This window comes from Falco cherrug, chromosome 1 (assembly GCF_023634085.1).
Source record: "Falco cherrug isolate bFalChe1 chromosome 1, bFalChe1.pri, whole genome shotgun sequence".
Lineage (NCBI taxonomy): Eukaryota > Metazoa > Chordata > Aves > Falconiformes > Falconidae > Falco > Falco cherrug.
Window position 1 is genome coordinate 111,352,546 of NC_073697.1, and position 27,754 is coordinate 111,380,299.

General features: G+C 49.7%; 1 protein-coding gene across 2 annotated transcripts; it reads left to right on the forward strand.

Moving 5' to 3' along the window:
* DHRS11 (dehydrogenase/reductase 11) lies at positions 1-27,611 on the forward strand. Of its 2 annotated transcripts, XM_055720118.1 has the most exons (7): positions 1-159; positions 15,217-15,426; positions 21,379-21,473; positions 21,915-22,044; positions 22,732-22,824; positions 23,469-23,534; positions 24,515-27,611. In XM_055720118.1, the coding sequence occupies exons 1-7, from the start codon at positions 28-30 to the stop codon at positions 24,554-24,556; spliced, it is 768 nt and encodes a 255-aa protein (XP_055576093.1). In that variant the 5' UTR covers positions 1-27; the 3' UTR covers positions 24,557-27,611. The 2 variants fall into 2 exon arrangements, 1 of the variants encoding a protein (XP_055576093.1); XR_008733816.1 differs by lacking the exon at positions 24,515-27,611 and having other exon boundaries at positions 22,710-22,824; positions 23,469-23,539.
* The last annotated feature ends 143 nt before the right edge of the window (positions 27,612-27,754 follow it).

The following is a 27,754-nucleotide window of genomic DNA, read 5'->3' on the forward strand; positions in this document are numbered from 1 at the left end:
CGCGGCGGCGGCGGCGGGGCCGGGGCCATGGAGCGCTGGACCGGGCGCGTCGCGCTGGTCACCGGCGCTTCCGTGGGCATCGGCGCGGCCGTGGCGCGGGCGCTGGTGCAGCACGGCATGAAGGTGGTGGGCTGCGCCCGCAGCGTCGACAAGATCGAGGTAGCGGGGCCGGGGGCCGAGGGTGGGCGGCCCCCGGTCGGGCCGCGGGCAGCCCTACGGCGGGGGCGTCCCACGGCGGGGAGGGGCTCGGCCGCCGCCCCGGGAGGCCTCGCCGCGGGGTGGGAGCGCTGCCGGGGCCGGGTCGGCGGGAGGCGGGGGCTGGGGCCGGCGGGGCCGCTCGCCCTGCTGCGGGCCCGGTGCGGGTGGGCTCCCCCCGCGGGTGGGCTCCGCCGCCGTTCCCGGCCCGGCGGGAGCAGCTGTGCCGCTGCGGCGCGGGGGTTCCCGTGGCCGGGCGGGCCCGGAGGGGCTCGCCACCCCGCAGCAGCAGGGCCGGGGGTGGGAGTTGCCCCGGGAGCAGGTTCGGTTGGGGTTGTTTTTTTCTGAACTGCCTTTTATCGAGGTTAAAAATGGGTTGTGAGGAGCGGGGCTGGGTGCGGGGGGGTGCGGTGCATACCGGCCCACGGCGGGTGCTCGGGCGATACGGATGTTTCTACGAGTTCGTGTTAAAATCGGGCTCCAGACCTTCCCACGTTGCTCACCCCTACAATGAGCATCTCAAGAGCTAAGCCTTCACCCACCTCTAGAGCCAGTACCTCGCCGCTGCCTTAAAGATGCTCAGTGTAGTTTCTGTGGGGTCCTTCTTGTCCTTGGATGTGTCTGTAGGCTTTACCGCGCAACGGCGCAGGCTGAAGCCTATTCATTTCATAAGAAGTTTCCTTCTTAAAGGAAAAAAGAAAAAAGAGAAGAAAAAAGTTACAGTCAGACAGCCCAAATATTGTCATCTTGGTTGCTCGGTGGCAGCCGAGCCCGACGAGGTCCATACGAACACCCAGGGTTTGTATTTCCTTAGTAAAGGTGATAAGGACTTGCTATGCACAGTTGGCCACACCAAGAATAAACTGTCCAAAAAATCATGGGAAACGAGGCTTGACATGGTGGGTGTTGCTGAGATATGGGGTTAAATAAAGAAACGCTCAGAGGAATCAAAACTTTTTCCATTCTTCATCATGAATCAGAAAGACTGCTTGCAGAGAGGAGAAAATACCCCAATGTGACTTGTTTAAATGTCCTCTGGGGCTTGCTTCTAATTTTGGACTTCCCAGTGTTTTGATACTGTGGTTTGCAGGGAAAGCCGAGTTCTCCGAAGGCTTTCCCATGTGCGGCCAGCGGTATTTAAGGATGTACTTCCGTAGCCTGGCTTCTTGTAGCCTTGTGGTACCTGGTGAAGGATGTGGTAAAGGATGCTGTTGTTTCCCACTCCGCTCCAGAAAGGACAGAAAAGCCATTTCCAGTATTGCTGTTTCCAATATTGCACTTTCTTTGGATTTGCTTTTGAAACCTTTTGATTTTCTTTGGTAAAGAAAATAAATGAAACTTGTATTTTCCTTCACTACTGCAGAGGAGTTTCCTTCCTTTCTGCAGCCTGAAATCCCTCCTTTCTGAAACTTTCTGGCAAAAATGTGGTATAGATTTAAGAAAGAGCAGTCTTTTAAAGGCTTTGTCTTTTTATTTGAATCTGCACAAAATGCAATCGCATTTTATGTAGGTGATTTGTCTGGGCTGTGTGGTATGTGCCTGTACCGAGCAATGCTGACTGCTCGGCCCCTTCCGAGTCCCTTGTCGCTGTTGCGTTTCCAAGCCTTGTGTCTAACACTGCAGCTGATGTTTGTCCCGGCTTCGTTCTTTCGAGGACTGAATTGTGTTTGCAGCACACGGTTGTTTGTTTAGTTAGATGTTTGGGCTGTGTTTTGCTCCGCTGCTATTCTGGTTTCTATTTGCCGCAAAGCATGTTTCCTTAAAGAACCAAATCCCAGAGGTGCTGCTTGCTCAGGGAAGGGAAGGTGGTGAAGCATGAGGTGGCCCAGGTTCACTCTGGGAACAGGTCTGTCACCTTGGAGTGGCTGCCTGGGACACCTGTGTTGGCACAGGTGAGGCTTCTTGCTGGCTCCTGCTGTGCCTTCGGAGCAGAGTTGTTTGCGGTAATGAAGCTTTCCTCCAGGAGCTTCACCTAATGTGTTTTTGAAAAAAAAAAAAAAAAAAAAAAAAAAAAAGAGGAAGATATTCAGGCTTCAGACTCATGCTGGGGCTTGGGACTTTGGACGTGGCTGTAAGAAGCCATCTCGAGAAGCAGGAGGTGGCGTTGTGTGCGGGGATGACTGTGCAGCCAGACCTTGCCTAGGGGCTCCTGCCCGCTGGAGGGGCTTTGGCTGTGGGGACAGTAGGAAGGAAACAGGAGGGTCTGGGCCACCAGCACTCTGTAAGCATGTCGTTACCTTAATTAGTTACTGTATAACCAGATCTATCCACAAAATATGCTCATCTGTTATGTCCGGCTGCTGATCTTCCAAGTCAGGGTTGGCTGGGAGCTGGAGGACCATCCCCTGGCAGGAAGCCTCGGTGGGGATTTGAAGGATGCGCTAATTCGAGGAGAGCGGCTCCAGCCGGAGGGGCAGGATGGGGGAAGCGGCACTGATGTTCAGGCTGGGGCGCAGTGACGAAGGGACAAGAGGATAGAAATAGGAAGGAGCTGAGGGCTTGGTGTTGCCAGATGCGAATAAAGGAGAGGTTGGGGCATTGCAGCCACAGTTCCTGCAGGACAGATCTTGTTGCTCTATTAAAATTGAATAATTTGCTAAATGCCATTGTGGATAACGGTGTACTAGAGGAGCAAACCCCCAAAATAAATCCAGGCAGCTTGAAATGGAAAGAGTGCAACTGGTACAGTTAAAAACCAGGAATGTGGTGTTCATTTGGTAGCAGAAAAGCGTATGTTTTCATTAATGTTATGCACTAGTCATCCATTTTAAGGTAAGGTGGCTGAAACCACTCTACATGGTGGTTTTACAACCTACTGTAAACTGGTGACTGAAAGAGTATCTTGTTCTGTGGGGAGTTTAACTAGGGCAATAAATGCTATGTCAAGATTTCTTAATCTCTTGGAAAATCAGATAAGGGCTTGAGGCAAGCTAATGAAGGAGTTGCAAAGTTGTGGTTTTGGTATAAAACCTGTGTCACGACTCCAGTGCTCATTATTTGACTTTTGAAATAAAAATGTTAATGGCTTACAAAAACGGCAAAATTCTCTCTCTCTCTTTTTTTTTTTTTTTTTTTTTCTTCCAGTGGCTCGGTAGAAGAGCCACATGCTCAACGTGTCTTGAGTTAGTGCTCCAGCTGACTTCAGCAGTATTATTTCAAAACTGGATTTGATTTTTTTTTTTGTCACATCTTTCTACATGCAGCCATGGCAAGCGTGGCCTCCGGCGACTGGGCTTCCCCTGAGAAGCTGTCTCTGGCCGTGAGCCTTTACACCATGGGTTTGCCCATCCTGCAGCCCCGGCTCACGAGCAGCCTCGTGTTCCCCAGTTGTGCAACTTCTGTGAGCGGAGAGTCATCGTGTGGGTCATCCGACAGTAACTGTAATAGTCAGACATCGAGGAATAATTTAAATGGCTTTATTTTACTTTTGAATGCCAGGAGATAATTTAGGTTGAAAGCTTGTTTTAAATGAGAAGCCTGGAGGTACTAACAGCTGTCATAGACTTTTTGGCATGTGCTCTTGCTGAGTGTTTTCTGCTCTTCAGATACCTATGTGTGTTCCAAGTCAGGAGCGAGCATTGTGCTTTTATGAATTAGCCAAGAATTTTCAGAGCCCGTAAGACCAAGCGTTGGTGAAAACTGTGCCCTGTCCAATGATCACCTGCACAGGGACCCCCTGGCTGATCCCTTGAGTCTCCAGCACCCGAGGAAAGTTGCTGTGATTTAATGACTTGCCACAGCTTAGCTGGTGCACGATAGCAGGTTATGCAGTAGTCACACCATCCCGCAGACAAAAAGCAGAGCATCACTTTTGATGGGTTCGCTCCGAGGCTGTTCAACTTGCTTCTTCCTGATGTTTCCCAGAAATTTGTGTTTAGTGTCTGACTTCTTGCAGCAGCACAAAAAAAGGAGGGAGCTTCCCTGCGCATGGGACAAAACATTTCCCCCACGGCTGACAAACCACTCTCTGGTCTTTTATTCAGTGTGATGCAGAAGTTTTATTTCGCAGCGTTCTTCCCCTGGGGTGGGGGAAGACTTGGGAGAGTTTGTGGTAAATGTAGGGTCTGGCTCAGTCGTGGTGATGGCATCGAGGTACTCTGGTGCTTTTGGAGCACAGGAAGGTGTGAGACAGGGAGCTGCTTCCAGAGAGTTTGCAGCTGATGCTTGGTATTACACTCTTCTATAATAAAATTTAATTTAATGTATTTTTATATTTATTTTTATGTTTTTAGAGAATGGCAAAAGTGCTGGCAGGAGTTCCCCCTCCGACTGCGGTGTCGGCTGCTCTGGAACAGGCAACACCTGATGCTGTTGCACTCGGTTTTGTTTTCTAATCCTCCAGCAGCTCGTTCATTCCTTTGATACCTTGCTGTAGGGTGGCTGGGGCATCAGTCACTTGCTTTATGCTATTTTATTTTATTTTATTTTTTTTGTTTTATTTTTCTTCAATGCCTTCCAAGTGTGGTTAATTCATCACTTAGAAGAGACTCCTCTGAAGAGGTGCGGGAAATCAGCTGGCTTCTGCAGTCCTTCACTTCGCTGCTGGAAATAGCTGAGCTGCCGGGTTGTGGCATCAGGTTGGAGTGTCCAGAGCTGGTGGCTGTAGGGTGCTGGTGGGTTTATCTTGTATGGCTCACCCTGGGCTCCCAGTCTGCGATGGGAGCGCCTTGGGTCCGCTGCAAGCCACGTAACAAAGCGTGCGGCTGCTCCCGGGGGACTGGTGAGCATCCCCTGAAGCGGCGGTACCTGGCTGCTCTCTGGGATGTTGGTGGGGGAACCTGCTGCCCTCTCCGTGCGGCGAGGCTGCGTCGGGGGGATTGGGGCCCTCAGGCGATGGCCTGCCGTAAGGCGTTGAAGAAATCTAATCATAGATGCTGTGTTCTAAAAAAAATTTTTTTTTTTTCTTTGTTAGGGTGTGGAGAGTGAGCTTTGCAGGAAGCAGTAAACGTGGCTTAGCATACAAGGTTTAACCAATTAATTCTAATGCATTTGTGACAGTTATTGATCAAAGGTAACATTTATAACCAGGGACTGCATTGTCAAGGTTAGATCTTGCTCAAGAAACAGCCTTTGATAAGCTGAGCTATTGATTGCAGATTCGAGCAGTCCAATCTCTGAAGAGGTTTGCGCTCTCTTCGTTAAGCAATGCTGTGGCGGTGTGGGAGGAGGAAGAAGCCGAGCCTTCCTCGTGGGAGCTGCGCATCCCAAATATCCGTGTGCAGGCTGGCCCGTCCCCACCACCCATCACTGCCCAGGCTATAAGGTGCAAGGGAGGCTCTTGACCCCTTCAGTCCTCCAAGGCGATTAATTAATGGCTAAATAGTTTCATAGTACCCGAATGTGGAATTTAATTGCACTGGGTACAAATCATGTTGATGGTGTAGAGGTCAACTGGTTAAAATTTTGGCATCCCCCCTTTGGGTGTCTTGTCCGTGGGGTCGAGCTGTGGGTGTCCCTGCAGTGCTGGGTGTCTGGGGGGCTCTGTCCGTCTGCCCTGCGGCTGGGGCTGCGTTTTGGAGGGCATTCCTGAACGCACAGCTTTCACCTCTGGGCCTGTGTTGTCTTAATTGTGCGACTTAAAGCAACGTGCTCGTGGCTGAAACCTGAATTTTGGTGCTTGGCTCCCACCCACCGGGCAGCCTGGCTGTGCCCACAGGCTCTGCAGCTCCTGGCCTCCCCGTGCCAAAGGTGGGTGAGCCGCTGTCCCCAAAAGCTCGTTGAGGACCTCATGGCTCCCCAGCCCCTCTTACCCAGACCTGTCGCTCTCGTGGCGTGCAGGCTGCAGAGCTGTTAGGCTGTCTGGTAGCCCAGTGAATTATTTTCTAAGGCAGGAGGAGCAGCTTCAGGCAGGATAATCCCAAGGCACAGTCCCCTGTAAATGAATGACCTTCAGAATCTCCTTGGCCTCTGGAAGGGCTTGTTTTGTGTTTGGTGAAGGCCTTGCCTCGGGGATGGTGGGTACTCAAGGCCTCTGAGGTGCTTTTATTGCCGCTTGTCCCTGACCAGGTCCTTTCCTGATGAATAGGAAAGAGATCCCATAATTGCTGTCCTGAGTAGTGGGAACAAATGCTTCGCTGTCCCAATGGTTTTGCACAGCCTTGAAGCTCAGGCGGCATGTGGGGGAGGGGTTGCTTTTAAACCAGGTTGGATTTATCCGCTTTCCCCCAAAATGTGCTTTTAAAATGTCTTATTTCAGCCGCCCTCCCTTCCCTGCTTCTCTTCTGTTCCCTTTGGCTTTGCGATAGAGCCGTGATAGCGGGGTATGTCATGGTCGCAGCCCTAAAAATAAGTAATAACTGAGCCTTCCCTGGGATTTTGGAGATGCAGTGGGGTGCGTGGTCTGCCTCTGCCGTGCTGTGTAACAGGGCAGACCGGGTGGCTGTCCCGTGCCTCAGTTTCCCCGTGTAAAACCCTGGAATGGTCAGAGGGCTGTATGGGAGCAGCGTTCAGACACAGGGCGGGTTTTCTGGCCTGTGGTTCGGCTTTGTGGAGGGTGTCCCAGGGCAGGGAGGTCCAGGCACAGCTGGCACAGTGTTAACGGTAGTTTCCTGACTGAACATGGTTATTTTGCCTTTGCTGGTCCTGGGAGGGTTTGTGCCCACCCCGCTTCTGTCGGGTGAAGCGGGAGCAGAGGGCCTGCGGTCTCGCTCCTGCAGCCGGACTTTACTCCCTGTTGGGCTCATGCAGATCAGCTGCGGCTCTGCTCAGCTTAACTGGGGATTAGCATCAGCGTAGATGTGAGCAGCGCTGAGCCCGCTGCGGCCGGTGGCATTGGCATCAGTACAGATGTTTGATCGCGGCGCCCGCGCTGTGCGGCGATGGAAGTGTTAATCCCTGTTGGCACCGTCCCTGCTCCGACTGCGGCTGGGCTGGGGTGTGTGGGAGCCTCTGTCCTGCATGTCGGTGGGTCATGAATCTGGGGTGTATTAAAATTCAGGACCTGTCATCTCTGTTTTGGTACCGGGGAGCGTTGGGAGCTGGTGGGGAAAGGCCTGCTCCTCGCCCAGCGCGTGTTAATCTGCCTTTTCAGAAGAGGATTCGTTGAGGATTACACAGGCGCAGGATGGGAGCCGATGAGACGGAGAAATGCATGGGGACATGGGGACGAGGACCGCAGGTCTGGCCGTGCCCTGGCAGCAGGAATGCTTGCTGCTGTGTGGGTGGTGCTGGGGGGCAGCGGGGAAAACACCCAGCTCCTGCGAGCTGTGGGGACGAGCCAGGGCTGTGCTGTGGGGTGTTGAGAGGAGAAAAGGCCAGTCTCGTGGTCTGGTGGCAGCTTTTTTGGTGACAGTGGTGGGTGCTTTGCTCATGGCCACGCTGACAGGCGTGTTGTGTCGCAGCAAGGTGCAGAGCTTGGCCAAGCTCTGGGAGCCCGGTGGCTGCAGTCGATGCTCAGGTTTTCCTGGGTCCCTAAGCGAGAAGATTATCACCTGCTGCTGTTTTGTCTCACAGGCGGGGATGCTGGGGCTGGGAAGGGGAAAAGCCCCCCAGTGAGGTCGTGACAGAGCTGGGATCATGTCCTGGCTGTCCTCGAGAGTGCTCCTGAGTCTTACCCACAAGGTACGGCGATACATTCAATTATAATGTATGTTATTCAGGGCAGGCGTGTCCTGATGGTTTCCATGGACCTCTGATCACACCCTGGATCTTCAGGGTACCGTGAGGCATCTCAGACCTTCATTATTGCAGGATTTGCTGTCTGATTTAACTAAAATAAACAGATAATCTTTTTCTGACTCCCTGAGCGCAGTGGAGGTGTGCTCGCCTGCGGTGGGGATGACACAGAAGGCATGTGCCGTGATCTGAGGGTGTCAGGCTGAAGCTCAGGCTCGGCTCTGCCCTCCGAGTGGTGTGTTTGCAGGTTGCCTTGGAAATCTGTTGCTGGAATGGGCAATGATCCAGCTTGTGATGCGTGGACTGTTAGGTCTGCTGCGTGCAGGCATTTGGGTGTGTTGGAGCAACGCGGTCTTTGAACCCTGTTTATGAAGGCAGCCAAGGGCTGGTGGGGGACCACGGGTGGCTGCAAGACAGCAGCTTCGGTCTTAATGAGTATTGGGTCCTTTGAGGAAGGAAAGCATCTACGTGCCTGGCTGCGTGGGAACCTGCTTTATGCATCTTGGAGCTGAAGAGCAGGCAGGCACCTATGATGCTTGTTTTAGGATAGTCATACCTCAGAATAAGCAAGAGATATTGCTTTAATGAGCTGTCATCGTAGGAGCAAGCGTATTTCCTCCTCCCCCATGCCAGCCCGTAGCAACGTGATCTGAGCAAGCAGTAAAAAAATAAAAAAGAAAAAAAGTGCCTTCAGCCTTGACGTAAGGAGCGATTGTTTGAATGTCTTAAGGTAGCAGGGACGTTCAGGGCAGCGTAAATGGGACGATTTGGCTTGCGTGTATAACGCTGGGAATTTAAAATTAAGTGAGCTAGGAAAAAAATAAACTTGGATGTTTAACTACTGAGAAAGTGCAGGAAGCAGAGAGAGCTTGGAAAAAACCAACGTGAATCTGGAGCAGTCTGGGGGGACGTTTATCAGTACCAGGAAGATGTGACTGCTCAGGCAGGCTCCTGGTTAGCAGGGAGGCTGGCTTCAGTGCCTGGGGTGAGGCCAGCCGAGGGGCTTCCCTGGGCAACGCTGCGCCCACGGGCAGTGGGTGGACAGGAGATGCCGCTTGGCCCCTCCGGAGCCTGCGGGATGGGTTTGCAGTGTGAAGGGCATGCACCATGCTGATGTTCTGTGTCCAGAGCCTGGGTAGCATCCAGGAGATGTCCTGGACAGCTGATGCTGGGGATATGCCAAGATGTAGTTTTGTGCTGTCTCCAGTGGGTATCGTAAGTTGTGGCAGCACCGTGGGGGTGAGGAGCCTGGCAGGAGGGAGGGCTGCCATGCCGTGCTCTGCAGCCCTGGTGAGGACCATGGTCATGACTACCTGGCTGGGACTGTTACTCCTTAGATGCCTCTCCACGGTCTGCTTCTTGCTGCTGGAAGCTGATAAACAGCAGATAGGTCCCAGAGGTTCCCTGGGGTTTTGTTCCTTTCTCTTTCAGAAAATGAGATCTGATTTTTCTGGGTTATTTATTATATGAGTGCTGATTTTGTGTGCCACCTGTGAGTCTTTGCGAGGACTATGAAGTCAGTCCATTTAGGATGATACAAGGTGAAAAGAAATACATACAGGGACTTAAATTTTGTTTGGGTTTTGATTGCTTTTTTTCCTTTGCCTGTGCCAAGAGGTGGTGGGTTTCTGAAGCGGTGTGAAAAATTTAGTCTCCCTGGTCAGGCAGCCTGTACTTGAGATGTACTTCAGGTAAACGGTCTGAAACTGGTGCTAGTCCTTCTTTGGCTGTACTCTGCTTTGGTATCTCCAGCAGAGTACTGCACATTTGCTTTTCCATTTAAGCTCCCCATCCCCACCGTTCTTCCTTCTGTCCTGGAGCAGACACCGATCTAAGCTGAGGAGCGACGACTGGCAAAAGCCATCAGTGAAAAGCATCAATTTAAAGCTTAGGGGAGGGAAGAGGGGTCGCTTTACTGTTATATTCATTTGAAAACTCCTTTTAGACTCCCATGGAAGCCCTGTCTGGGCACCTGGAGCCAGGCAAAACGAACTTGAAGAAATATGAAGTAATACTCATTATTGAATCACATGCGGGCAAAAAGCCCCAGGTACCTGGCAGCTCTAGGAAGGGGCTCAATGTAATTATCTCCTTTTTAGAGATGGGGAAATGGCTCTGCATCTTGCCCATGGTCACAGAGCACACCATGGAAATCAACCACAGTCTCGTGCTTTATTCACTGTGTATCTCTTCCTGTATTATGCTGTTGCAGTGGCATTAAATCTTAATTAAAAGAAGCTTCAAACTTGCCAGTCAGTAAAATGAAAGGATTTGTAAGCCCCCTGTTTTCTTTCACAACTGTGATGCTGTTCGTTAGGATTTTTCTCCTTCATTTCCTTTAGATAGCAAAAGTAATTGGGGTGTCTTCGGTTTCTTTCCAGTTGGTTTCTTGGTACAGCTGTGTATTTAAGCATAAGCTAAATCAGTAGGATGCAAGCACCTGTGATGAATAGCAGGTTAGATTAAAAATTACCTAATGGTTTCTTCTAGCTTTAATCTCTCTGAACTAAATGTGTCTGGAGTTAATGGGATGGTTTGCCAAATAAAGCCCTACGTGACTCTTTTTTTTCCTCCCCTTAAGAGTCCCTTTAAATTTTTATATCAGTTAGTTTTCTAAAACCATTTTACCAAGACTGAATCTAAATGCATGGCACTGTGCCCTTTCCAAGTGTTGTATGCACAAAGAGCATTAACCCGTTCTTGGGAGAACTGACCTATTCTTAACATAATGTGAGGCATCCTTTTAGAACCTTTAAAAGCAGACAACTAAATAGTATATAGGAAGCAGCATGACCAGATAGTCTCATCTTACTTACATGCAGGTAGGTGCTTAACGTTTTTGGTTTTTTCATTTGCTTATTCATTCATCCAACACCGCTGGAAGCAGAGGTAAATCACTGTGATGTCAATGGAAAAATTGGTGTCTAAGCAAGAGGCACACGGCAGCCCACGTGTCTAGTGCGTGCTGCCGTACTGACTCGCTGTATCCCACGAGCAGTTTAGGTGCCCTCTGTGGAAAGCTGGCCTTTCATGGGAGTTGCCGCGTGCTGTGTTCATGCGAGGTAGCAGGTCAGAATTACAGGGACCAGGGCTTGCATCCATGGCAGTGGATGGCTCTAGGTTAAACATATTAACACGTAGGGTATCTATTTCTTATGTTGTGTTATCCCAGTTTATACCAGTAGCTACAGCACCCGGCTGTCTGTTGCCAAGCATCTAGTGATAATGGTGTGGAACAGAGATGCTCAGGTCTTGTTTCAAATCTTCACCTCCAGCTGCTGGAGGCGCACCGACCCTCATCTGTATTGGTGTTGCATTACATGGTCACTCTCAACTTGCTTATGAAATCTGGAAAACCAGCTTTTTTTCTTTTTTTCCTTCCCTTCTTGTGTGTGTGGTGTGCTTAAAGTGGAATGAGCATTAATTGAGTGACTTAACGGATGCTCTGAAAAAATATTGCAAGCTTCCTAATTCAGAGAGTTGCTTTACATAAGTCTTCTCTTGCAAACTTGCCCGCAGTTGATGTTTCTTTGAAGAGCCTGTGATGACTCTTTATCTACAGAGGGTTGAAGCATGTTCAGTTCCGCCTGAGTGTCAGTGGTGTTCGGCACTTCATTTTCAAAGAGAATTTCTTAACACAAGTGTAGCCTGAAAGATGAAAGGATCCACGTTGAGGCTTGTTTCAGGCGGCGAGACACCAGACAGAAGAAGTATCTTGAGAGATACTTAATTTCTCTGGTCAGTTGTAGCAGAGGAGCCTTTCTCAGAAAGGGCTTTCTCTTCGGTACATCTAAGACATAAGCTAAGGAAATTGACTGGGGCAGCAGGATGGGCAGCTCCACCACGACAGCCACTGCTGTCCGGAGCATCCCTTGTTTCATCTGCTCCTTCATCGGTTGCTGTGCTGCAGCCCGTGGTATTTAGACCCTGTCTGCCCCCATCGAGAGCTGTACTGAACAGTGAAAGGTTTCACTGAATAGTGAGAAATGACAGCTGAACATGGAGACAGAGATATTAAACATGGCGTTTCCCTCTGGGCTGTAGATAAGCTTGTCTGTCCTTTCCTGTCCATGCTGACGGGCCCTTCATCCTTCCAGCCAGCTCTCCTGGAACGAGTCCTCTTTTGGGAGATACATCCCAATCCCTCGTGCTTGTATTTCTCATCTTTTAAAATCATTGGTGTCGCTTGATTCAAGTTCAGCAGGGTTGAGTTTGGCTGGACCGGTTCCTGCCATCAGCTCTAAGCTTTCCTCCCAGCAGCTCTGGGACGCACTGTGATGCTCAGCCTCGGGACGCGATGGGGGCCCTGCTTTTGCTTTCTGTGTATGAGTACGCTGGCTTCAGAAGACAGCACCCCACCTTACCTGTGACGAGCATTGACATCAGCAGCAAAAATTGGAGGCACCACTGGAAAGATAACTCAGCCCAGCCCTTGTTCAAGCAACCTAAACGCAGCCTGGCAATTGCAGGAGGTGCCAGGGCACCAGCCCTCTTCCAGGAGCAAATTAAGACCGTACTCCTGGCCATGACCTGGTGAACTAGGAAGAAAAAGTGCCAGGCATGAGCCTTGGTACTTTACCAGGAAATACTGAGTGGGGTGGATCCCATAAGTGGGGTGCTTGAGTTTGGGTAGTGGGACGGAGAGCACTTCCAAGCTGTCACCTTGGTGCCAGGTTGTGAAGAATTTGGCTGAAGGCCCCTTGCCCATTTTTTCCTCCTTTATCTTTGCAGACACAAGGCCCTATCCCCAGAGTGGTTTAGCACCTTCCAACAGCCCTTCATACTGCTTTTAATTTTCTAGATGCTACTCTTGCAGAATTTTTCCCCCGACTGTTTTCTCAAGTGTGTACACTAGTCTTGAAAAAACTATATATTTTTCTACTATGATCAGCACATAATCAACAAGATTGCATATATAGCAAAGTGAAACCAGCCCCAGGAGGGTACAGAGAGGTACGATTCAGTCCCAGGGGGACCTTTGTTCTCTGTTGGGCAGAAATACTGTCTAGCTCAGCCCAAGCAGAGCTCTCCAGAGAGCGTGATGCTGTTGGGATGTATCGATCTCTGGGCTGAACTCAGCATGTCTGTCCCCTTCTTGCCTGGTGCTGTGAGAGCAATAATAATAATTCTTGTGTTACTGCAGTGCCTTCACTGAAGTGGTACCCAGAAAGGAGAGTGGCTTCTGGACCAGACCCTTGGACCTGCGCTGGATTCAGCTTGTGGGCTCTGAAAGCAGTGGCTTGCTGTGAAAGGCAAATCAAGAAAAGCTTAAATGCTCTGTTCAGGGACTTGACCCAGCTCAGCAGTGGTGTTAGGTATTGAGAAAGGCTGAAAAACATTTACCAAACAGAGCACTTGCCCCAGGGTAATTAAAATGAATGTGCTTGGGGCACAGAGAGGGGTTTGGAGGTCCTGGCTTGGCTGTTCCTCTTGCAGTGAGGATGCTGAGCCCTGCTCTGTGTAAAACTTGGCTAAGAGAAAGTTGGTCGTTGAAAAAGCCACTGATGAAGAGCACACTTTATGATTTGGAGTTGGAAGCCAATTCACATCTTCAGGTGGATTTTAATTTTTTTCCCCTTTTTGGATTTTGCGGATCTAAACAAGTTGCCAGCCTTCCTCCTTACCCTTAGGCATACGGCCACCCTGCATTGTGCTGACTGGGGGACAAGAGAGCCGATTCTAACAAAACTTCAGGGGTCAGAACCAGCAGGTTTCCTGGGCATGCTGGCATCTAATCTGCAGGATGGAATGCGTTGGAGGCCAGCTGGATGGGAGCCGGGCCCAGGCTTTGGTTTGGCGTTTGCCCGGTCCCGTGGTGATGAACTGGTGCAGCCCCACAAGCTCTCCTGACAGCCTGCGCTGGGGGAGCAGGTGCCGTGCTGTCTCTGATTTTTTTGTTGTTGTTGTTGTTTTCCTTCTCTTTCCACTTTCCCTTATGTTCCATGGTTGTTTTTTTTTTGTTGTTTTCTCCTCTGTCTGATGTTTATTTTCTGGCAAACACACGCTGCGAGTGTCACCGATGCTGGGTGTTGTGTGGGGCAGGTCTGCCCCTGCTGCAGCTGCTGGAAGATCAGCTCTCCTGAGCGGAGGGGACAGGGGCCCGGGGGCTTGCGAGCTTCCCCGGGGAGAAGGACACCTTCCATGCTCTGGTGTGTCACTCCCGCTTCTATGAGAGCGAGCTGTGTCTGAGGCCAGCATGGCTCTCCAGGCTCCTCCCGATGTCGGTACAGATGGCGGGGCTGGTTTTAGCATCTGCCTTCTCCAGAATGTGCGAATTTCTCCCATGTGTCCTCCTGGAGGGCCAGGAGGGGCTGGGCCAGTCCGGGAGGTGATATGATACAGCAGGGATGAGATGCTACACCTGACAGCAAGCAAAAAAAGTCAGATCCCTCTGGTGTGAGCTTCCCAGCGGTGTTTCGGGTGCTCCCAGGTGCTGTGGTGGGTGCACTGGCTTCCCTGCACCCTTGTTGCTGGCTAAGGCAGGTGGGCTTGGCTGTTCAGAGCCACCGGCATGTGCAATCACCGTCCCAGGTCCTCTGCTTCCAGCCAGGTGACTCCTGTGCTGGGCCTCGCTCCTCCTTTTATAAACGCTGTGAGCTGCAGTCCTTGGTATGCAGGGAGGAGCTGGGAGGAGTGGGAAAGCTGCCCCTGGCAGGAGAGCTTTATTGCACCCGCTGAAATGTCACGTTGGTGAAAGCGCCCTGGGCGATGGCGTTCAAGTGATTTGGTGGACGTTTGTAGCCAGAGTCCGTCTCTCTGCAGAAACCAGACATCATGTGGCTCTCGCTTCACACTGGAAGCTGTCACTGTCGCTAATATGACACATCAGAGATGAGATGCTGCTTCTCATTAGCATCAGGGGGTAAAGGGCATCCTCCAGAGGATTTGGTGTGGTGGCTGCCACATCATTAACACGGGCAACCAGCAGCAGCTCTTGGCCTTTCATTTGCTTTATATCATCTAGTCTGATAAAAGATCTGAATGCCTGGAATAATTGTTGATAACGGCTAACGAGGAATTGTCGGGTATGCGATTGCCACGTCCTTTATCCGCGCAGCAGTGTGGCAGACTTGCCGCCTGGTGCCATGGCAGTGTTTGTTTGTATTTTGCCAGCACTTGCTTGCCTCGACCTGTATTGCCAGAGTGATGGATGAGCACAGAGCGTCTCCTCAAGTTTAATAACTTAAAGGCTGAAGCACTCAGACTCTCATGTATATCGATATTTCTTCTTTCTTAATTAGCATTTTCAGTGATTCTTCCCTAGTGTCTACTTTAAAGGCAGGCTCGCTGGGAAGCCTGCCATGTTTTCTTAGCCCTGGGGTGTGTTTTTAAGCAAGTGGCTGGATAAGCTACTCCAGGAGGAGAGGAGGCTGATGGCTGTTTACTTCCTTCCTTTCTCTTCCTTAGAAATTGGCAGCAGAATGCCAGAGTGCCGGCTACCCGGGGACCCTCATCCCGTACAAGTGCGATCTCTCCAACGAAGAGGAGATCCTGTCGATGTTCTCCGCCATCAAGACGCTTCATCAAGGAGTTGATGTTTGCATCAACAACGCGGGGCTGGCTCGCCCGGAGCCCCTGCTCTCAGGGAAGACGGAGGGCTGGCGGACGATGATAGATGTGAGTACTGCCACTGATAGAGTGGGAACTGGGCTAGATTTTAATTTTTTCTGGCCACCGGCACCATAGTCCCATCTACTTATTCCATGTGTGCAGAGCTGAGGACCTGCTTCCCCTCTGGCTCTGACATGGCCTGGGCTTGCCGACTGGGAAGTGGAAAGACATCATGCACTGCTGAGCCACATGCCTTCACCTTGGAGTATGAAAACGCTCGATACCTTCAGTAGCATTTTTTCCTTTAGCTCAATGGCTTTATAAAGGGTGATGAGCCTTGCTGCTTTTTTTTGTTTCTTCAGTAAAATAGGAAATTGAATGCCAAGCACTGGCTTTTGTAGCTAATCCTGTTAGTTGTAGCAGTGGGTTGTAAAACGGGCAGATTCTTTTTGGCTTAAAAAACTGTAATGTTTTTTGTCTTTTTAGCTTAATTTTCTGCTCGTAATCTGGTTAGAGCTGGATGTGATCGAGACAATTTCATATGCCGAACTGGGAGTTTGTGCAAATGGTCCATGCTGTTACTAGCAGCGCTTCTCCCTGGGTCTTGCTGTCCTGAGGTGCTGCTGTGCATCTTTTGGGGACTTCACCATCTTTTGTCGTTATGGGATGGCCCTTTTCTGCACATAGCAGTGGCAGCCACAGCAGTGGGACCCCAGGCCACTTACTGTGCCCTTGCAACAGCCCTTTTGTACTGACCTTCCTGCACCTCTGGCTGGTGAGAGGCTGAAACAGGAGCTTTCCCCTCCTGTACTACCTACTTTTGTGCATGAAAGCCTTGTCCTCATAGAAACTGGAGTCAAACTCATGGCTTTGAGTAAGCCTTGCAGCACCTCCAGCAGCTGTGAGAGCTTGTCCCAGTGAAGTAAAAGACACGTCTATTTGAAAAGCTGCTCCAAGCTGTAAGCTCGGGGCCGCTGTGTCTGACAGCGGGTTCAGCCAGGATCTGTCGGCTCCTGCGGCAGCTGGTGGCTGTTCATCCAGAAGTAGTTTCAGGGGCTGTGTAAAGCAAAACAGAGAGGCGCATTGAGGCCTCAGACTCCTGCTGCCAGGGCAAGAGCTGCCGTATCCTGGCTAATTAAGTTCTTGTTAGGATTTTGGCTGGTCTGCTAGCTGCTGTGACTGCAGCCAAAGCAAGCTCAGCTCAGCTTTGTTTGCCCAGCCAGGCTTTTGTGGGTTGCCCAGCCTGGGTCACTGCACAGCTACATCTCCCCATCCCTGGTTGCCATGGAGTCTTTAAAGAAAATTAAGTGAAGTGTAGCTGAGGCTGAGCTGGTGTAAAGCAGGGCACTTCCCAGCGTTGTCTCGCTGCAAGCCTGGCCCTGTGGGTCACCTGTGCCTTGTAAACTCATCCTGGTCACTGTGATCATGTCTTGTGTGAATGCCTCTGTGGATGCTGCGCATCCTTTACGCTTCTTCATTTTTGTTCTTCTGACCTTTTGTTTGTTGTAAGGCAGTCAGGCTGGGGGAGACACGTGGCTTTTGCCAGCTGAAGGCCTTTCTCTTCGTGCTCTCTTCCTGGGCTGCTCAGGTGGGAGCGCTCCTGTTACCTCACTTTCCACCACCTTTAGGAAGAAAGATTTGGGAATGAGGGTTGTCCTGTGTGACACTCCAGTGTTGGTATTTATGATGGCTCAAAGTTTGGGAGCCTGTGGGATCTCCTGTCCTTGTGGGTGCTGCTGTGTTCACCCCTTGGAGTTGCTTGGGGGTGATGGGTGGGGTGGGAGGAGAGGCAGGGTGATGCCTCCACAAGGGCAGCATTATGAAACCAGGCTGGGAGCATGTTTTATTGCCAGAGGTGATCTGTATGGCTGTATGTGCTGTCACTGCTTGGCAAAAATGCTGGTGTAGCTCTGGGAACAGACTGAGTTACCCAAACTTTCTTCCTGTACTGGTAGATGTTTTCCTCTTGCCAGCTTCCCAGAAGCTGGTGGGTTTGCTCTTGACTTGTGTGTAGTTGAACAACAACTTGCACCCTTAATGCAAGGGTGATGCCCACAGCCAGTCCAGAGCCAAGTGCTTCGCCCACCTCAGCCTAGGCAGCCTGACAAGCCTGGGCTTTGCTTTTTAGCCTGCTGGTAAGTGGTAGTAATAGCTCAGGGTTTTTTGTTTTGCTGTGTGCCGCTGTTTTGTGGCTGTAACCTTCCTGCTTGAAAATCTCGCTCTCCAAACGCGGCCGTGGCTGTGCAGGCACTGGCGTCGCAGTGGGCTTTGGGGAGGAATCTGCAGTGACAGCTCTCCCCGATGTGGCACACCAGCCCCAGGGAAACACGCACCAGGCCCGTTCCTCCTACATGCTCTGAAGCTCTTGGAGGGTCAGGACGAGGGAAGGTTGCCAGCACCTTTCATGGGCCACTGGGCTTTGCAGAACTGAGCGGGAGCAGGGAGGCTTCTTCCAAAGGTCCCTTGGAGAAAGGTCTTAAAGAGCAGCGCAGTTTGAGATGCTGTTGGAGAGTTTCAGCATGCTACTGGGCTGCCAGACAGGGAAAGTTTCTAAACAGCCATCGATCTATTGATTTAGGAGGCATTAGGGCCTTAAATTAAAGGCATTTTTTCTTTTTGGTAAATCGATTTTTGTTTCCATGCATTTTTTATGAGCTTTGAGGCTCTGTCTCCTTCCAGTTTCCCCTTCCGTAAGATTCCTTGCTATACAAAAATCATGTTATTTACTTATTCCTCCTCTCTTTTTTTTTTTTTTTTGTATGTTTTGGTTCCTTATTGTCTGGTATTTATTCCCAAGGGAGGAGCTGCTTTTCCCTGGGCTGCAGGAATCTCATGTTAGGAATCGTGTCTCTGTTGCTTTACAGCAGCACAGAGCCCAGCGTTGCCAGCCAGCAAATTTGGTGTGTGTGTAGGAGGGAGCGTGCTATCACAGGCAGGTTCTGAGCCCGTCATCTTTTGGTTTGCAGCTTCCCCCTTTTCCTCTTTATATGTTTGTGAGGTTGTGAGGTTGACATGAGGCTGGAGCAAAGTCCTCCAGCTGTCCTCGATCCGCACAGGAGTAGCCAGGGCTGGGTGCTATGTACACACTGACTGCAGGCTCTGGGATTTGAACAGCTCCTTCACGTTTTACCTACTGACCTTTACAGTCAGGAAATCAAGCTGAACTTTCCATTTGCACTGTTCAGGGCACAAAAGACTGCAGCACACATCCTCTCGCTCTTCGAGATGCTAAATGGGTTTGATTCTTCTTGGCATTATTCATTGACCAATGAGGCTCTGTTCTTCTTGGTTTTATATACCATCTGTGCAGAGATATGTTTTCTGTAACCTGCGTTTTTATGTGTGCTTTAGGAGCTGGGGTACTCATTCTGATGCGTTAGAAAAGGCTGATTCTGGGAAGTGAAATGCTCAGCGCTTCCAGGAACAGGATCTTTTATGTTTTCCCAACCTGCAATTGGAACTCATTAATTACTAGAAAATGCGCCTTCATTGTTTCTGTTGTATTAGCACAGACACGCGGCAGCCCCGGACCCGCTGCCTTGTGCAGCGTGCTGTGCAAAGGCGGAGCACGGATGTGCTGGCTGTCTTTGCGAAGGGATCTTTGAACCTTCCCTTCTGACAACAGGAACGAGGCTGGAAAATGTGTTGTTGTGGATATTTGTAACAACAGCCTTTGGATTGTTTCTCACAGTGATACAGCCCTAAGACTTGCACGTTTTCCAGGTGTGTTTTTCAGTTCCTGAGTGCCTGTTCCACATTTTGAAATGGGATTTCACCCAAAAACCTTGTGGGTGCTATCAGGAAAAGGCGGCGAGGCAATCCCAGCTCAGCTGCCTTCCAGCCAGTTGTTTTGTTGTACCAAGATGCTTATCTTACAGGCTCTGGACTTTCCCATGTGGCTGTTGATTAGTATCTTGCTTTGCCAGTAGTTGTCAAAATGTTGTGAGTCTACCCACGCAAGGAAGCATTGCTCAGTGTGACTCACGGCGTTGGAGCTGGGTCTCAGGCTTCAGGCTGATGTTACCCTCTAGTGGCCTAAGGAGAAGGAGTGGAATCGGGGAGCTACCGCACCAAAGATGCGGTGCCTGGTGGGTTCAGGGTCTCCTGGGGCAGGGAGGAAAGCAGGCGTGTTGCTTATCATGAAGGCTTCTTATACTACCAGGTGCCCAGATCTGTATGGGAAAGGACTGGCTCCTCACTTGGTTGGTACATCAGACTGGAGCAGGTTACTCCTGCTTTCCTTGCCCACCTTACTGTGAAATCCAAAAGCCTTCAGATGCCCTGCCTGCTCTGGGCTTCGCTCCAGTGCTGAGGTGCCACTTCTGCTGACATGTCTGCTAACTTTCTTCCTTGTGCAGCCAAGGTAAATCTTCAACCTGGCGCCAGGGAATTTATCTCTGTAGTTCCAGGTATGATGACTGAGATACCTGGCAGTGACTGTGTGCTTAACCAAAGTGCACTTGGATGAGGATGAGGACTCTACTTTGTTGTGTTGCCTGGGTACTCCCAAGATCAGATAAGCATGCTATTTATCTGTTGCCAAGACAAAAACTCACAAGCACAGCCTCTAGTAATGAATAGGAAATAAGGACCAAGACAAAAGCAGTGACCAGAAGATCCTTCAGCTGACCCCGCTTATCTTTTGTGTGCTGCACGGTAATTGCATCTCTCAAATCCATCCTTCTCTGCCTCTTAACTTTCTGGTCTCCAAATTAATGTTCCTGTCTTGCATGTCCTTCTGTGCTAGCAAGTCCTAGTTAGCCTGCCCCGTTCTTGTTTATAAGTTTCACAGCGATGATACATCCCTTGCTCGCTGCCCACATGGCCTTGTTCCTGCTTCTCCTCCCGTTTATTGCACCTGACTTCTGATTCATCAGAAATTTCGTTCTTCCTGGATATTTAGTTCACAGGGGTGCTTTTAGACCTGTCTGGCCTGCTCATTTCGTTAGCAAAGTGACATGCCATTAGGTAGGACCTGCCAGTGTGTCCTGCCTTGGAATGGCTGCAGCCTTTCTAGAGGGCTTTAGCAAACGCTTTCTACCTTTCAGCCACCTTTCTAAATCTAAACCACCATAAACTTCAGCAATTAACACTGCTGCTGAGCTGGCTTGCTCATCAATCTTGCACGTACCTCTGGGTGCTGTGTATTCCAGCTGGGGGAACTTCCATGTCTCTGTCTTCCTGGAAACTTTGGCTCTGTGCTTTATGGTCAGCAAACGCTGAAGGCATCTGTGCGTTAATGGTGGCACATTGCAGGGGCGATATGACCGAGTTTAACCAAGCCACGGTGTGCTGGGGAGCGCTGGTCCAAAGAGCAAGAGCCTGGAAAGCTCTGCATCCTGTGCTATAGGACTGGATAAATCGCGGTGTCCTTTCTTCCTTGCCTTACCTGCTTAGAGCTGAGGGAGATGCCAGCAGGCAGTGTGACAGGTCGGTGGCTTTCATATCTGCAGGGTTACTTGCCCACTCTGGCCTTCCCCGTGGCACGATGTGATCTTTGGCTTTGTTTGTGCGGAGGAAGCTCTTTGCTGGCTGTGTGGTTTGCAGTGCCGCTGAGCACCTGGCGCTCTGACAGGCAATATCTGGGGATTTCCTTGTTAACTAGCTGACCTAATTACCTGCTGTTAGTGTCCTATCAGCTGCCCAAACACCAGTGTGCTCAGTGCTGTACAAAATAAACAACGCTGTCTGCTGGAGGCAGTGCTGGCTGTGGGGCGGTGGGTTTCTTCTCCCTTATTTCACACTCCAGCCTCACGTTTGCCCCTGGAACAATTCAGCCCATTTTTTCTGGCGGAGGCCAGGGCTGTCTCACAGAGCTGGGTATGTGTGGCTCCCCTGCCAACCTCTGGGGCCTGCAGCCCCAGCTGGGTGGCAGGCGTGTGGCAGGCGTGTATGTGCATTTCCCTCTCTTGGCCTGCGTGGGAATTGCCGTGGGTCACAGGCTGGAGGCAGAAGCTGCCAGGCAGGGTTGCTGGTCTTAAAGACCAGGTCTCCTGGTCTTCTTTGCTCATCCCTCAGGTCAATGTGATGGCTGTAAGCATCTGCACCCGAGAGGCCTACCAGTCCATGAAAGAGAGGAACATCGATGACGGGCATATTATTAACATTAACAGGTATGTGAGGGGGGAATGTGGGATCAGCTACGTGGGCTTGCTCCTCCCTGCCTCCTAGAGAGGACTTAAGCAGTGGGCTGGTGGTGTCCAAGGAGAGATTTTCCAAGGATTGTGATGGTTGATTTTTTTCAAACCGCTTTTTTTAACCTCTGCTGGTCTAAATGCAAGAAAGACCTAACCACAGAGAAAAGGATAATGCCAACCACTTGCGATGGTGCAAGTTTGAAGACTGAAGCTTCTTGACCAGCTCCAGAAGACAGCCGGGTCCAAGGAGCCTCTGGTGGTGTGAGTTTCCTGCAGGAGAGGGGAATTCCTCACGTAGCCACCCTGTCAGCCTCTCCTTCTGTGTTTGTAATGCTGGTTTGAATATCCTGTTGGTTTCTTCTCAGGACCCGGCTTGCCGCCCACCTCTCAGCGCTTTCCTTTCTGCTCTCTCCTCAGCATGAATGGCCACAGCGTTGTGCCACAGTCAGTGGTGCATTTTTATAGTGCCACCAAGTACGCGGTTACGGCTCTCACGGAGGGGCTGAGGCAGGAGCTCAGAGAAGCAAAGACTCATATACGAGCTACAGTGAGTACCGTGGGCTTCTTCCTCTCTCCTGCTTTGTGGATGGTAGAGAGCTGGCCGGCTTTATGGGGCAGAGGTTTTCCCTTTGGGAAACAGGCAAGGAATTGCAAAAATAGTACTCAGCACCCTGGGGAACATTCGGGTCCTGTGCCCAGCTGCCCCTGGCCACCTCCCTTTCCCAGGCAGAGGGAGACCTGGGGTACAGAAGGCATGGCAGCAGTGAGCTGCGTCAGGAAATAAACTTTTTGGGTACACAAAGTGGGGAGCTGCCGGTCAGGGAGCGAGGGGGGCTCATGGCAGCAGAGGGGGGCGGTCAGTGGGGCTGTTTGCTCTCATCCAGAGCTTGCATCTCTGGAGTGATGTATCCAGAAGTTAATTTGCATTACAAGCTTTTCTGTCATTTTCTCTGCTTCTCTGCCCCTTTGGAGCGTGAAGAGGGAAGTACCCGTCAGCAGTCCCCCAGAGGTTCCTGCCACAATAATCATTAAGGCAAAGCCTGCTCACTTAAACTGTTCCCCTAGAAAAAGAGTGGGGAAGGAGGACAATAGAATGGGGGCTGTGGTTTTGGGGGCTTTTTCAGCACTAAAAAGTTTCTTTCTCCTTTTTTTTTTTCTTGCTTTTTTTTTTTCTTTTCATTCTTTTAGAAGGGGAATTACAAATCCTATTAGGATGTGCTCTGCTTTTTTCCAGTGTATATCTCCAGGACTGGTGGAAACGGGATTTGCTTTTAAACTTCATGATAATGACCCCGAGAGAGCTGCTGCAACCTATGAGAGCATTCGGGTAGGACAAAGAGAAATGGAAACGGAGGGAAGTGGCTCTGATTGTAGTTCACGTCTCTTTCCTGGCGAACGGCACAAGGAACTAGTTCTGCAGAGTGGCCCGGTGCCTTCCAGGATAAAATCAGCATCTCCCAAAGTCTCAGCACTCAAACCTCACATTTTGCACTGATATTTACGCACAATACAGATTTTCATTTGGGTTCAGTTTCTGACTGCCTATATTTTTCCTTTTGTTTTGATGTTCCTGTAAATAAATCAGTCAGCTTTGACATTTTGCAGGCTATGACTTGAAGATATAATAAGCAAACATGCCTGCACAAGAAGAAATGCGAGAGCATGTTGTCTTGCAGGTGGCTAGCGCAGGATTTCTTGTGCTTCTCTGGGAATTTTTGATAAGGATGGCAATGCCTGACCTGGCAGAATTACTGTGCCAGTAGTAAGATTATTCACAGCAAATGGTGAATTATCAGCACCAGACACGTCCTTTGTTAAATTTTCAATGGATTATTTTTTTCCTGCTTGCTTGCATCTTTTTGACATGCCCCAGTGACACTGTCGAAACTCATTATTGATGGTTAGGAAAGGAGTGATCTTGTGGTTAACTTTGAGGTGCCCTTTGACTGAGTCTCTTTCCTGTCTTTCCAGTGTCTCAAAGCTGAAGATATGGCTAACGCTGTCATATATGTCCTCAGTGCCCCACCTCATGTACAGGTAGGCTGTGGCTGGGCTGGAGGACTCTGCTGGGGCGGGGCTGAAGGCGGAGAGGGTAACTGCTGCCCTGACATTTGCTAATCAGGGTTGCAGCCACCATATCAGCTGTGTGCTTCGAGGAGCCTGGGCTGGGGATTAGCAGTGAGCACCTTTGTTTACACTTCCCTTATGGTAGCTATGGGATGGCACTGCTTGGGCTGCTCACAGCCCTGCGGATCCAGCAAGGGCTGCTTGGACCCCAGAGAAGGGCTGCGCAAGGCAGGGGGAACAGGAGGGATATGGGCATGTTCTGCCCCTTTGGATGGATTTGCTGATAGTTTTGCAGCTGGGTTGGGTTCTGCCAGTTACTAAATGATGTGTTGGGCCTGATCCTGCCGAGTGTTGTGCACCTCCCCAAGGGTGGCGTGAGATGCTCGCAGTGCCGGGAGGGACTTCCCTCCTGTGAAACATGAAATAAGTGACCAGCTTTGAGCTGGAGCCAGGAGGAGGCAGGAGCAGTGTTGTAGTTTAATATGTGCAATGTAAAAGTTCCTGTTGCAAAAGCAAACTTTGATCGTGAGAGGTTTAGCAGCCCCTGGCGTGAACTCTGCTCCTTGGAGCAAGACGTGGCCATCTTGACACTGGATCACTGACCTTCTTGTCCTAAGAAGATAAAAAGTCTTGCCTGTGGCTGGTCAAGCAGTGCTTCTGCTTGACCCTTTGTGAGCGGGACCAAAGACTTGAACCACGGGAGTTTGTAATCAGTGTCATCTTGTACCTTTTCTGTGCATATTTGTGCTTATATTCCTTGCGCTAAAGGCAGAGCAGCCGCATTCACTTGTATTTCTTTCTAGTATCTCAGTTAAGCAGGCTCATTTCTAGTCACGGGAGCTTTCTTCGTGTGCAGCTTGCCACTGTAACGGTGCAGCATGGAAGTGCCCAGTGCAGGATTTAAAACGGACTTCAGCACTCCAGTAAAATCCTGTGTTGGTCTCTTCTAGATTGGAGATATACAGATGAGGCCCACGGAGCAGATATCATAGCAAATGAAGAGGACCGTGAGCAGCGCAGCGTATCCACTCCACTTCGAACCCTCTGGCAATCTAGGGTTTCGTCGGCTGGCTAGCAACGTTTTAATCAAGTACCAAGGATTGTGTTTGAAGAATTATTTTTCTCTCCCTCTCTCTGAGCTGGTGCTGGTGCTGAGCCAGTTTTAAAAAAAACATGGTAGTGGGTCTCTTTCTCCCCCACTCCTTTCTGAAACTGCTTAAAAGAGTAAAATGTATTTGAAACTAATGCAGGGAAGTGGTTTGTGGAAGATTGTTGTCTCCAGGCTGGTTTATTCTTCCTTTTGCTTTCTTTTCAAGGTTTGTTTGATCTTATTTGCTGATGCTGTGTCTGGACATAGGTGAAGTGGCACAAGACGTTTGCCAGCTGCAGTGTGCTTAGGGTTTGAGATTTACAGTGGATCTCATACATGAATCCATCTAATTTTGGGGTTTATTTTCATCAGATTGATTACTGATGGTAATGATGCATGTGATATTTTCTGCTTCTTTCATACTCCACTGCTCTAAACTCGGTGTAGAATCTCGCCCACCTCCCCACACCCTCCTTTCCCATTCACATGAATCACACCTGCCAAGTTTGAGGAAGTATAAATGTGTGTGCTTGCTATTTCTCTTTCTTTCTAGGTAGGTAGGTAAGTAGTTGGAGGAAAAGAACCTGCACTTCTGCAGGTTAGAATGATCATCTAAGTGGCATAGTTACAGTAAGAGTGAGTTGTTTGGTATTTTTAATAAAAACTAAATGTGTGCTGTCTTGTGATCACCTCTATCCTTGGTATCATCTCCCAGCACTCTTGATGTTTTTGTATGTGGTATTTGCATGCATTGACACTTTTTCTGGAAATAGTGGTTGGTCTTAGAAAGATGTATGGTGCTGTTTAAATGCTTGGTGCTGACCAGTTGGAAATGTTGAAAGTTTGTTTATATGCAGAGATACAAACTTGGAGAGAGAGAGAGAGAGAAAGAGAGAGATTGAAGTGAACCATGCCGAAGCTATCCAAAATGAAAAGATGTTAGTAGGGGTGTTTGCCTACAAAGCAGCAGGTAAAAGGTCTGGTTCAGATCTCATATTAGTTCTGCGCTGGTGCTGCCCCATTGTTTTGCTCTGGATTTATTCTAACTTGAGGGAGAAGAGAATCAGCCGCAAAGCTGATACGTGCAGCACTGGAGACCGCTTGAGTTGTCTCACAGTGTGGCAGAAAGACGTCTGTGTGTCGACCAACTTGCTGCAGAGCTATGGAGCTGTTAATGTACATGTTGCCTTAAGGTTGCAGACTCGCTCCTGCTGTGCTCTGGACTTTCTGTAGCATTTCAGAAGGCAAACATTGGTTTAGGTGGAGCAGGTATGGTCAGTTCGTCAGGGTGGAGGATTGGGAGCCAGAGAAACTAGGGTTGGATTGTTTTGCTTACACCATTTTATGCCTCTGTGGGAGGTCATCTGTGTTACACCACCGTAAGGGAGACCAGATTTGGGCCACTATGTCAAGAGTTTCAACTCCCTGTATAGCCTTGGGCACATCACTTTACCTCTCTGTCTCAGTTTCCCCATCTGTAAAATGGGAATAATAATACTTGCCTACCTCACAGGGGTGTTGTGAGGACTCACAAACTTTTGTAAAGCACTTTGGATATGAGAAGCGCTGTGTAAGTGCTGAGTGTTGATATGAAGTATTATTATTACTTAAATCTTGTGATACATAGAATTCCTTGTGCCAAAGGTAAGCGACTGTAGAAGGATACAAGGAGAAAACTGGTAAAAAGTTCCTTCGTAATGGAAAAACAAAGGCAATTTGCCCCTTTTTTTCCTCTTTATAAATACATGCTCACGGTGTGTTCTGTCCATTCCTCATCTGTCACCAGTTTCTACTGGCAAGTACACATAGCCTCATCTCTGGATTTGGCCTTTTAATTTACTCTGAGTGAAATTCATGCCCTTTAGGTGAAGGCTTGCATGACGGTAACGCCATGCCCTCCTCCACCTTGCTGAGGTGGTGACTTTGGGTGGGCTCTTTGCCCAGAGCTGGGTTTCACCCCCAGCATTGGGTTGGGTTAGATCATGTCCTGCAAGGAGCAGCCAGTCCAGGTCTGCATGCAGCCAGCCATCCTCCCTGCAGCAGAGAAAGAGCCTGCGCCAGCTGGAAAAGTTCTTTGGTCTCTGTGCCACCATGATCCTCAATTCAGAGGCACTTGGCTAAGGAAGTTTCAAGCACTACTGTGCTTTTTTATCACGCCCCTATGATGTTCAGCTAGACTTGTTATGAAAACTGGTGTTTTCCATAGGGCGTCTTCTGCAGGAGCTTGCTGAAATTCAGCAGATGCGCTGTTGTTGTGCGGTGTGTGCCATCTTTTTAAGATGGTTGAACTAGGAGTTGGAGGCCAAAAAAAGCGTTGAGAAATTAGGAACTTTTGAGCAGAAAAACAAATGAGCAGGGATGTGGGTAGCACTGGTGAAATATATGAATAGGTGGCCGCAACTGTGTACAAAGTTAAGTAGATGTTGAAATGCACAGCTGAGGAGGGGCTTAACTTACCTTTCTGCTCTGTAAAAGGAGGCTTCGGAGAGAATTGCTTAAGATGTAGGGCCTTGAAAAAGGGCCAGTCTGGGTAAATTGCTCCCTGCAAATACAACCCGGCTGACCTGCAGCCCTGGAAGTTTGTGTTGGTTCTCCACCCCATGCCCCCCCCCCCCCCCCCCCCCAACATTTGTAACCTTTGCAAGTCTATAAAATAACCTTGAAATGATATCCAGTATATTTTTCCATTTCAAATGTGTTTTTAGAGGATAATTCCTGCTGCCTGTTAACTTCCCATGTGAAACGCAGCCTGCGGAGGGGTTTGTTACGAGTTGTTTGGCTGCTCTGCCTTGTGTAACCTGGTGGCACCTTGAGCCACCTTCCTGGGATGAGATAGGATTGGCAGCACAATTCTGAGGCATTTAAAAACCCCAAATAAGAGGGTGAATTGTGTAATTTATCAGTAGGTTTCTAATTGTGAACTGTAAAATAAAGAATAAAAAGAGAGGCACACTGTGGTTCTTTTGTTGTGTATATTGTAGTTTTTGTGTAAAAACATAACATCCTTTTTACTGTTCACAGCTAAACCTTTCTTTTATGAAGAGTTCAAACAGAAACGTGATTTTGGTTCTTCATAAGAAAAACTGTAATTACTTTCTAG